General features: G+C 38.3%; 1 protein-coding gene across 4 annotated transcripts in view; it reads right to left on the bottom strand.

The window, feature by feature from the left end:
• The window catches only part of SCUBE1 (signal peptide, CUB domain and EGF like domain containing 1), a 198,995-nt gene that overhangs the window by 83,190 nt on the left and 104,012 nt on the right, over window positions 1-11,793 (bottom strand). For 3 of the 4 annotated variants that reach the window (XM_015628660.3, XM_015628663.3, XM_015628662.3), the window contains exons 6-7: window positions 6,094-6,210; window positions 3,223-3,312 (exon numbers count right to left, since the gene is read on the bottom strand). In XM_015628660.3, coding sequence (XP_015484146.1) covers window positions 3,223-3,312; window positions 6,094-6,210 — 207 coding nt within the window. The remainder of the gene's footprint in view (window positions 1-3,222; window positions 3,313-6,093; window positions 6,211-11,793) is intronic. The other variant, XM_015628661.3, reaches the window with a different exon arrangement.

The following is an 11,793-nucleotide window of genomic DNA, read 5'->3' as shown; positions in this document are numbered from 1 at the left end:
GGTTTTTCTGGAAGTTTATTCTGGTGTTCTTATTCTTGTTGTTTGTCAATAAACTTTCTTTATTCCTTTTAAGTTTTATGCCTGTTTTGCCCTTATTCTAATCCATATCTCACAGCAAAAAATAAGTAATTTTCTTAGTTATTGGTTTTAAACCACGACAGCTGCCTCCGCACCATGATGGCAATGGCCAAGGAGAAGTGAAAAAGAGGAAAATGAGCTCTACGAACATTCCCAGACCAGGAAACAGCCATTCAGTGCCATCTCTGTAATGGAAGCACTCTTCACTCTGAATCCAACTTACTGATCCAGGAAAGTAAGTGACAGCTGGAAGCCCTCAGGCTCTGTCCAAACATTACAAAAAAAGCTGGATGAAAATTCCTGGACATCTTTGGACAGTTCTAAAGGGAATTTTCTTGATCATCGGAGAAGACCAGTTTATCATCTGCCTCATAAGATCTAGATAAGGATGCATCTAACAGGAAGGAAGACTGTGTATTTATCTAATTTTCTCTGTTTAAGATTTAGGCACAAGTCACAGGCCTACAGCATGGCTTGGACTCAGGCCCCTTGTAAGAACCAATCTGAAACACAGAGGTGGCCGGTCTTTGTGCAGCAAAATGACTACTATAATGGCAGCCTTGTCTCACAGCAACACTGTTCTAAAGCAATCTTGCCAAGCTTATTCTGAGCTGACATTAAGGATTATACAGATCATAGTCATTTTGATAGCATGCAGCAAATGACAGGGGACTAGCAATTATCATCTCAGGACTTGCAACTGAAAGCACCTTTTATCAGATTACTAAAATTACCCAAAGTCATCTACATTTCCTACTCTCCCAAGACTGCCTGCAGGAGGGCCAAAAATCACACTCCATTTAGAAAAACTGGGAAAAAAGTTTCCTGAGGAGCCTTCCAGAACTTCTTAAAACAGCTGCTTAAAAAACATCTGAAGACATATGGAATTTAATGGAAATGCCACTACACTTTGTAACTACAACTGTATTAAAAAAAAAATAATTCTGAGCATCAGCAATCAACAGAAACAAACAAGTAGAAAAATCCCTAAATATTAAGCCAGCCAGTCAAATCTCACTCACTAGTTAAATTTCTTTTCCTCTCTAGTTAATGTTTTTCTAAGGAATCAGTGGTTTAAACACAGCATGTCCAGAAACTCTCATCTCTCAGCTGATACCTGCTAATACAGGAGGTACTACAGAATTCAACAATGTATTTTGCAAACTGGATTTTAAACTATCTCCCTAGGCTTTTTATAGGGTCTATGTTCAGCTTGGAAACTGCAGATGTGCTGTAATTAAAAAGGCTGTTACTAATCCTTTTAATGCTAAACTTTTTAATGCTATTTTCCTGGATTCTTGGAAGCAGTGTGAACTTATTTTCAGGTTGGATATTTATTTTTTTCAGAGGGTGAGGCATCAACACAGTGCACTATGTTGCTCAGTACCTCTAGAGAGTACATACTATTTGTGTCTGGGGAAACTCACCATTGAGACCCAGAGGGCTGCATTTTTCAGTGGTCTAGAGGCCTTTTGGCTTATTTATTTTCCTGACTTCTTGTAAAACTATGGGTCTTACTGAAATTATAGCTAAAAGTGTTAACAGCACATTTATAAAGCAAGATGAGCTGTCTCATAGCTTTTGTTATATTAAAATATTTAAAATTGTATGTCATTAAAAATAAAGTTATAGGAGTCACTTGCTAGGTCTGCAAACTAACAGCAAAATAACAAACACGGATAATCTAAAAATAAGGGAACATATGCCCGGGTTTTCACATGAAGGAAAATATTTTACCTCAATCTTGTCATCTAATACCATTACAGAATCATAACACTATGCAATTTCCTACACAGTGGTTGTTACTGGCCTCTGGGTAAATAGATTATTTCTCATGGACAACAAGACACAAATTATATGGAAAATTTATAAATATTTCCACCTAATGCAACTATTAGCCCAGCAATCAACTAAATATTCAAAGTGAGGCTTTGGTCTCCTTGAGGTGATCATTCCAGACAGGTATGGATGCTGACAGGCAGAGCTGAGCTGTCCAAAGGCTAGTAGAACAGTCTGTGAAGGACTCAGTGGTCTTAAGAAAATAAACAGTAACCCTGAGGGAAAAGACCAGAATTTTGTCCTGCCAGAATCTCTTCTGTGGTGATGAATTCCTGTCTTGTAAGTGAATCCATTGGATACATCTCAGCAGTGGTCACTATGTTCAAAACCTAGTGGAAATAATTTTATGAGGCGAGTAGGGCATCAGAGTGGAAAATACAGAGAAATAAACCACCTGAAAACCTCCAAGCAGTCTGTGCTACTCTGTGTTCTTTGTCTCTTGCAAAGTCTGGCAGAGGCCCAGCCACTCAACCCTTTCTATTCCCAAAAGGCCCTCCTCACTAACAGCCAGAAATGTAAAGTGAAGGAGATGAGCATAAGAGTGTGCAATGGGTTAACTGAGAGCAGAAGCTAAAGAATTATCTTCACTGTTCAGTGCACTTCCTACTGTCTTCCACTTTCAGGCTCCAACAACACAGAGAAACAAGCCATGCCTCAGAAAGAAGAATGTATAGAAGCTCACTAGTCACTAAGGAAAGATCTTTCAGTGGTTACTAAAATAGCTGCACAAAGGAAATCAATGAATTTCCAGTCATAATATTTGCATTTCAATCAAAAGAACAAAAAAAATCATTTAGGCAAACACACTTGTTCATTTAACACCACAGATGTAATAGAACATTGGTTTATATCATCATCATCATCATCATCATCATCATCATCATCATCATCATCCTCATCCACCACTTTTAAGTTAATACATAGGTCTGCAACAGGAGATTTTTCAGGAATTCTACAGCAACACACACACACAAACACACAAATCACATGTAAAAAGTAGCTTGCATAAGATAAGTAAGGTTAATGGCAAAAGCTTCTTTCTATGCAGAGAAAATTGAACATTAAAGCTGCAGCATTAGGAAAAAAAAAAGTTTAAAAACAAGGAATGAAGTTGTACAGCAGATGAGAACTTAACAAAACTGGTGACCTTTCCACACAGAAGAAGTCAGGTTAAAAAAAACCAAAACAGACCAAACCAAAATCAAAGGAGACCAAAACCAAATGACACCAAAAGAGAACCACCCCCCCCACATACATACAGACAAAAGTGAGAGCACAACAAAGGAAGTGGAAGAAAAGTGTTACCCATAAGTAGCCGCCGTTTCACCCGCTTGTCCACATCAGCTACTGACGTGGCATTGTACTCAGAACTCTCAATTGCAGCCTCATCCTTCTCTAAAACACAAGTAAGGGACAAACATGGAGCAGTTGGTTAATCACAAGCCCAATTTTCCGCTGCCTAAGACAGTTTCTTGGCATGGCACAGCCAAAGCCAAGAAGCAAGGCATGAAAGCACTAAATCCCCGTTAGAAAGTTAATTCTCTTTGAGAACCCAGGGAAAAATTGAAGGGTGTTTAGGGAAAGTAGGAAGAAAGAGGGTGAGAAGGAAGAATGGTCAACTCAGAAGTAATTAACCACACAGAGGAAGCTGGATTTCTACTGGAGAACCAGACACCTAACATGGGTGCCCCAGAGAGGTGTTAATAATGAAAATTAAAATTCAGGAAGGCTATTTAAACAAACTACCAAAGACAAACTAGGCTAGTGGGGGCACCAGGATCTGAAGGTGGGAGACAGAAGACTGAGACAGAGAGAGAGGGCGAGAAGAGTCCGGTGATGGATGGGCACGGATACACCATAGCCTTGTACACATCGACACACTGAGAAACAAAACAGCATGCAAATTAAACAACAACAACAAAAATAAACAAACAACAAAACAAACACAAGAAAAGATCAGTTTGGGCAGTGCTGGTTGCCTGCTTGTCTATGAAACACTACTAGCTAAACATTCAACGCTAAGAAAGATGTTACAAGAAGAGGGTTTAGTAATTTTATTAGCATGCGGTGAGCAGGATGATGTCATCAGAGGTCACTTTACAAGATAGTTTCTGACATCCTACATGTAAGAGTTTCATACATAATGAAGACTTTGATTATGCTTCATTAGAAATACACAGAAACAGTCACAAGTGTGGAAAGAGATGATCAGTAGGTGAAATAAAATTAAAGATTTCTGATACAGAAAAGCAATAGAGAAGCAGCAGCTGGGTAAATAAAATGATTTGTAGGAAAAGGGAAATGCTCATTAGGAAAACAAAAAACAAAAATGCAAGTGGGGACTTTCACATGCAGCAAACATAAAAAAAAATGGTTAAGACAAGCAAACAAAGACAAAATATGTTAGACAAAGGGTCAACAAGTATTTATCTGGCATTGCAGAAGTTTGCATTCTTGCAGTGATGCCTGGAATATATACACCACTGAAGACAGCAAACACTGGAATCACTGAAGTGAGGAGGAGGAGGCTGGCAGGTTTTGTTTGTGGCAACTCTACATGGTTGAGTGGTAAAAAGAAGTTGTTTTGTTTTGTTTTTTAACAAGTTCTAGATGGATCAGGCTGCAATAGAGGCTTTTGTTTGAGTTTTTGTTTTTTTTTTCTCTGTAAATGATTAATAAACGTCAGTTTTCAGACAAGACAGGCAATCAGGAACCATCACCAGAAAGCAGGAATATAAATGTAAAAAATAAATATAAACCTAGAAGTATTCTAAGAGAAGGAACTATTTTAGAGGGAAGAAAATCAGCACAGGCAGTAATATGTGATTTACATCACAAGACCAAGGAATGTAACATGGAGTTGTATGTATTACATTACAAGAATGGGGGAAAAAAAGTGAAAAAAAAATAGATGCAATGTACACAGCTTTTAAAACAAAATTTTTACATGCTAGAAAAAATAAAACAGCAATCCAAGGAAATTAATGAACAGTAATAAATAGAAGATCAATTATCCATTTAATAAAACCTGCTCTCAAGGCTCTCACTCTTGCAAGTTCTCCATATCTGGAACTGCCACAGGACAGGGATTGTATGATGGACCCCTCTCTGTTATCAGAGGCACTGGCTGAGTGATCCCCTGCACTCAGACACACCTTGTGCAGACAAAAAAGGCAGAGCCCAGCCCTGAGCCCCATTCAGCTTTACCTATGCCAGCATAAACCTCACTCTACCCCACAACTTGTGCAATTAAACCCCTCAGGAGTGAGCAAAGCTCTGGGCAGCCATGGAACTTTATGCCATGGATCTGACCAGGACAGACTGGCTAAAGGTAACTGACAGATTTCCATGGGTTTCAAATGCTCTGTCTTGAAGTATCGGAGAGAAAATATGATAAATATGTGTCTGTGTTTTTTTAACCTCAGGAAATGACTAAGAATTTGTAAGAACTTGAAATTATACAAACCAAAAAAAGTCAACATGTCTGCAATGCCAATGAAAACCATTATGGATTTCAGGTTCTGATCTGTGAGTAAGAATTTTCAAATGTTAGCTTGCACTATGCAAAAATGCACTTTTTAATTTATTTTGTTTTACATTTAGTGAAAAGAAGTGGTGTTAAGAAAGTTATGCATTTTATAATCATAAATATTTGCAAAGCATCTGCCAAGATACTACATGTCTTGACTGGCTTTTTCCTACTGATATTCTGAATGAAAGCTTAGTCACTACAAGTGTTGTAGTTTTTAGAACCAGGGAAGAAAGCACATAAAGGATGACTCCCTTTCCCTGGTAACAGCTCAGAAATTGAGGTAATTTTTCTAACCTTGCTCAATCAAGGAAGTCTTGACTAACAAAAGTGAACTGAAGAGCTGAATTCCATTCAAAATGATGAATGTTCTACACCTTTTTACTTCACAAATAATTACAGACAGAAATGAAAGTTACAAGCGGGTAACAAAGGGATATTTCATTAACAAACATTTTGACAGAACACGCAGAAACGCTTCTCTGTGTGCCTGGCTGAGCCAGGAGCTGCTGGAACACCCTTCTGGCAGCGATGGCAGCACGGAACCCCTGTGGGACACACACACGCGCCCACGGACACACACACACGCACGCGGCACAGAAATTCTGAGCAACCCAAAATCAAAGGTGCTGCAGGTAAGTACTCACCAATGCAGGTTCGGCCATCTGAGTGCAGGGCATACTTCTGATGACAACCACACACAGGACCAGTATCTGTGTCATCACAGGTGTGTTGGCAGCCTCCATTCCCATAGTTACAGGTTACTAGTTAAGCCCCATATGAATGTGTATATATGTATATATAAATAAAATGACAATGAAACCGATTAGTCTTGAGAGCCTTTCAGAACATAGAAGAGCAGTAACATACTAATATATAAGGCAACATAACATTTATTTACAATTATTTCTATTTCTTCCTTCTGCCCCCTCTCTTCTGCCTGTCTCATGCCCTAGCCTCAATCCATACTGAAGGAAAAAGGAGAAAGGAAAATAAAAGCATTTTCCCCACTCTATTTGTATTAATAACTTTAGTGCAACTCTTAGCCAATTCCATTTCTTCCTAAAACTATATGCTTCATATCCATGATGAAATTAACAGTCTACCAATACGAATGTATAGTTTCAGGTCTATAGGTGGCATCTCCCTTTTGTTGCCCCTTCATTCTCTCAGGAGATGGAGCAGAGACCAAGCAGCAAGAACAAAACCACAAAAGTATTGAAATCTACTATATCAAGTGCTGCCTCCACTAAAGCAATGAGTTTAAAAATAAAACAGGAAATGTTTGGGTTTCTTTTTTCTTCTCTGCAACAACAAATACACAGTTGTTATGGCTCTGCCATGTGCTGGGCTCAGCCAGGAAGGAAGCACTGGAGATGCCACTTTCAATTACAGGAATATAGTGAAGAACAGTTTTTAGCAATTGAACTCTGGTGTAAAAGTAGTAAACATACATTAAAGCAAGCATTTTTTGTGAGACTAGGTAGAGTTTTGAAGGTTACACGTATTAATAGATCAGATTAAATTAATTCCTTTGTTACATGATGGATTTAATTTCTGCCAGGTAAAACAAGCCAGATTTAAAACATTAAGTTGGCTAGCACCATATAATAAAGCCTCTCACTTGCTCCTGTGTCTTTTCATCCTTTGCACACCTTGATGCTGAATAACAGTTCTGATCTGAGTGATTTCTGAATTCAATTCACTGTCTTCATTTCAACTAGGTTCTTTATTGGTAAACATATACTGGCAAATATGGGGGAAATCCAACATGCCATTATTTAGTTATATACTTTTAGTTTCAGAGGACTTAAATGTTTTGAAATGTTATGGTAATTTAAATGCAGACTGCATTTATTTAAACACTGACTACCCGTAATCAGAAGGAACTTTCTCAAATTGGTCTTAGCAAAATTTTCCTTCTAGATAAGAATATAAAAAAGAGGCAGGGTAGCAAGATGCAATATACAGTAAAAACAAGATAATGATTAACAGAATTTGAAAGTCATGTGTCTAACTAAAATCTGAGGTTTTATCTAATGCAAGAGGGTTAAGTTCATATATTTTCGCACTGAACTCGGTGACCCTGTTTTAATTCTAGCTCCTGAAAATGGAGTATACCAGAATTTTCCATCACAGTAACTACAAATGAAATATCACACTTCTGGTGTGAGTGCCTTAGTGCTCAGCAGCCATGCCACTCTCAGTAATCACTGAATTATTTAGCCTAAGATGGAACAGTTCTAAAAAAAGCAACTGAGGGAGACCCACCAAAGCATACCCAACAGAATTCCCATTAAAACCTCCTGCCAGTATGGAACCACAAGTTTACAATTTCAGTTCCTGAATTCTGGCAAAGACCAACAACAGGAATTGTCCACCTCTCAAGTGAGTGCACACCTGAAGCCACTACAGGTGCAAGCATCCTTGGTCTTCCCACTGTACACTTGGAATAAAACCCCTTGTGCTGTTCAGAGATAGGGAATAGCCTCAGGGCCTGGTGGCAAGAATAACCTCTGAGAAGAGAGACTGCCTGGATTCCCACCTCAGTTTCCAGGAATATCACTGTTTTATCCAACTGGAAAAAATGGCAGTAAGAAAAATATGGGGAGAACCTGCCTGATCCGTGTTCCCTTTTTGGAGCCTGTTTGTGCACTAGGCTGGAAAATGGAAATGCTCAGTCCAAACAGACAAGAGGAGGGAATATACCCCAAATCATGAGAATCCTAAAGTTGCAAGGAATTACATTACAAAACCTCCTAAGCAACCCTCAGGAATTCTCTCTACTTCTCCACTTTTATAGCTTATTTAATAATTTATTTTTGTGAAAGAATAGCTGAAGCAAATCAGTCTGTTTTGCATCCAAAGGAAGTAACATTTCTTTCCCTTCAATATACAGTAACATTTTGGTTTTTATTTTTGATGCAAAACGGACAAAATTCTATGTCAATCCTCTATTCTTAAACCTTTCCAATTAAGACATGCTTATTACTTGACCCCATATGCCTCTAGGACTATCTGGAGTTTCTATCCTTGTTGGACTGCAGTGCAATCACAAATTAACTTAAGGGTGTTGTTTATGACAGATGTTTAAATACATTTCTAGACAACATTATTTTTATTGAGGATTTTAAAGTGCAATCAGCAACAAAGTATGTATTTAAAAAATGTGACTGCAGCGGTTATTTTTGGCATTCCTTGCTGAAAACCTCTGCTAGCAGAGATGAAAATATCTTAACACTCTTGCTCTCACCCATGTAATACAAGGAACTTTTCCTTACTACATTTGTCTGTGAAAAAAATTGCACTAGACTGATGGCATTTATAGCAAATCCTGCAGAATCACATACTTTTACAGCTTCCCTGCATATTAAAGTTACTGGTTCCCGTTCTACCCAGCCCATGAATACACATGTAGGTCAGCTCCTTTTCCTGTCTCCTAGAAATATTAGTAAACCATGTTTTTGAAGGATTTGAATTTCTGTCTAGACTACAATTTATTTATGTATTTATTTAGAGTAACTTGAGTCAACATTTTGAAATTTGACAGCTCTATGGGTGAAATTGGTACAAAATCGAGTTGTAAAATATGTCACTTCAATTTTCTTCCAGCCCTCATTCTGTGGCAGTGACACAGTAGGAAGTTTCTCTTGCTTAGAGGAAGAAAATCGTAATTATTTAAAAGCAAATGGACATCCAGATCTACTCCATTTTTGTCAGAAAGAATTAAAGCAATATTAATGAGAATTCATGAAGTGTTATTTTAAGAACTATTTCTGATAAATTTGGACTCTGCAGCTATGCAAACAACTGTGTGCTCATTCAGAATCTGTGACATTAAAGAGGCAAACAGAGGCAAAGTGGTAAATTCATGGTAAAGGCATGGATCACCTTAAAATATCATAAATCATGTTAAAATGAGAGGCATGGAAAATAATGACTTGTTTTTTGGGTTATTTTAACCAAAGGGGAATATTCACATATCTCTTAGAACTCAGATATACTTATCCCTACATGGCAGATTTAAAACCAGAGTAATACCATCTTTTGACAGTGCTTCAGCATTTGCATGTGTCTTAAGTGCAGTCAAAATGCTGGGCTCTTTCCCTTAGTGGGAGAAATGCCCTGTGCAACAGAGAAGCAGAGAAGCCCTAAAGTGACACACACCCTCTGTGGGACACGTCCAGACCAAATCACCAGTCTGTTTTCCCAACACTCTTCCACGTGGATAAAGAGCTTTAGGGCTGACACTGGGGTTTCAAAGTGCCTTCAAACAGATTAATTCTTTTCACTGACTACAATGCTTAGGGTCTTGGGCTGGCCAGACACCTTTCAGGTCCTGGCAGGTGGCATAATGGCCCTACCTGTCCACCTGTTCACACTGGAACCAGCAGCAACTATTCAGTTTGACTAGGCTCAGCCTAACAGTCCTGAGACACAGCTTGGCATGTGGGCCAGTGCTTACACCCTTACACCCAGAGACATATATGGACTAGTCTAGAAATGACATTTTGATCATGAAAAAATGAGAAACAACTGTCTGAAAGAGAAACATCTTTAAGAACAACAAGGATTTTAATGTACATATTCCACTAAGTATAGGTATTGATATTCCATGCTAAACTCCCTGTAAGACAGAAAATACAAGAATTCTAACTCTACAGCCTAAATCCTGTTTTTAGTGCTTCTCTGAAGTTTCATAGAACCTTTCTGGTTTCTTCCATCTTACATGGCCATGACAAGAAGTACTTGAAAACATATGGCCAATTATTTAGTCCAGCATTTATTACTCAGTAAACTCAAAAAATTGCCCAAGACAATGGTGTCCTGATACTGTCCACATGTGGACTAAAATATATACCATGGCTCAGATGCCACAGAACTTGTCACAAGACACAGGTATTTCGTGTTTTGTAGAATGGGCTTCTCAAATGGGCATATTGTCATTCCAGGCACTGTTTCTTAACTAAATTGCCCATTAAATACATAATATACATAAATATATGGGCGGGCACCTCTATGTGATAAAGCTGTGCATAGAACATTGCTTGCATGATTTTTTCCTAGTATGGCTTTACATTTTTAACATTCAGGGGATCATTGTACTGAAAGCAAACTGTTGCATGAGGACACTGTCATGACGAGCTGAAAAGATGCCACTTGCCATAGGGAGGCTGGAATTTTATTGTAAAGTACTAGGCAAGATTTTTAGAATTACTTTGCAATAGCCTTCCTGCTCACTTAAATCATTATTATACAAGGTGGCAGACAGAAACATCTGTAGATAGAGTTACACAGCATTTTTCATTAAAAGATTCAGCTTTTACTTGTTTATAACTCTTTCAGGTTGCAACTTGCAGGTATGTGAATCTGCTTTAGATTTCTTCTTATTTTTAAGCTTCCAGCTAAGAAAGAGAGGAACACAAAATGTCCCCATTTGTTCATATTTGGGGAAAAAAATCTTCAGTTTATCAAAACCTTTTAAAGCGATCATGATGAGGAGCAGGATCTTAGTATTTATCATGGATACAGATGTAGAAAGAAGAGGTAAATTCCCATGTTTTTTTCAACATAATTTGCAGCCAAATTGAGTGCTCTGAAGTATCTTCTTTCTGCTGCCAGCATGTATCTATAAAAATTACTGAAAAAGCATAATCTTCCTCTGGGCTTGTGTACACCAGAGGCCATTAAAGTAGTTTACGGGAGTAGCACTAAACTTCCAGAAGCTGAAGTTTACTGATGTTTTGGATCTAAAGGATGCAGCTCATCTGAGGAATCACGTATGGATCTGTGTGATTCTGCTTGTTGTAGTTTTAGATGGCCTCTTGTTCAGCCTCAACACTTCAGTGTTTTATCAACATGTTGGGCAGCTAGAAATTGCATACTTAAAATTTACACTAAGAAACCATTAAGGCTGCAATCTTATGCATAGACCTATTCTGTCATGATAACTCTCCTTAATGAGAAATGCAGAAAATTCTCCTCTCTCATTTAGTCCCTAGTGAAGCTGTGGAAAGTCAGGGATGTGGAAACAGCTGGGAATCTTTTCTCATTGCTGCAGAGTGAGTAGCAAACCGGAAATGAACTGTCAAGAAAGAATGGTCTTGTTCAGACAGTGAAAAGAACCCTAAAAACTCTAACCTATTTCTGCCTTCACTGTGGAATTCCTACTTAGAGCCTGGCTCTAATAGAAGAGATTCAAGTCACTTGAATCTCTTCTATTACAGGTTACTGATATAGTCCCTTCTCTATGGCATTTGCAACTACAGCTGGAGCCATCAGGTGTTTGACTTGGATCACAATAACATCCTGTAAATGCTTAGCTGGGTTCTGTGTGGCTCTTGTTA

Source organism: Parus major, chromosome 1A (genome assembly GCF_001522545.3).
Source record: "Parus major isolate Abel chromosome 1A, Parus_major1.1, whole genome shotgun sequence".
Classification (NCBI taxonomy): Eukaryota; Metazoa; Chordata; class Aves; order Passeriformes; family Paridae; genus Parus; species Parus major.
The sequence above is the reverse complement of the archived record's forward strand: the minus strand, read 5'-3'. Positions and strand labels throughout refer to the sequence as shown.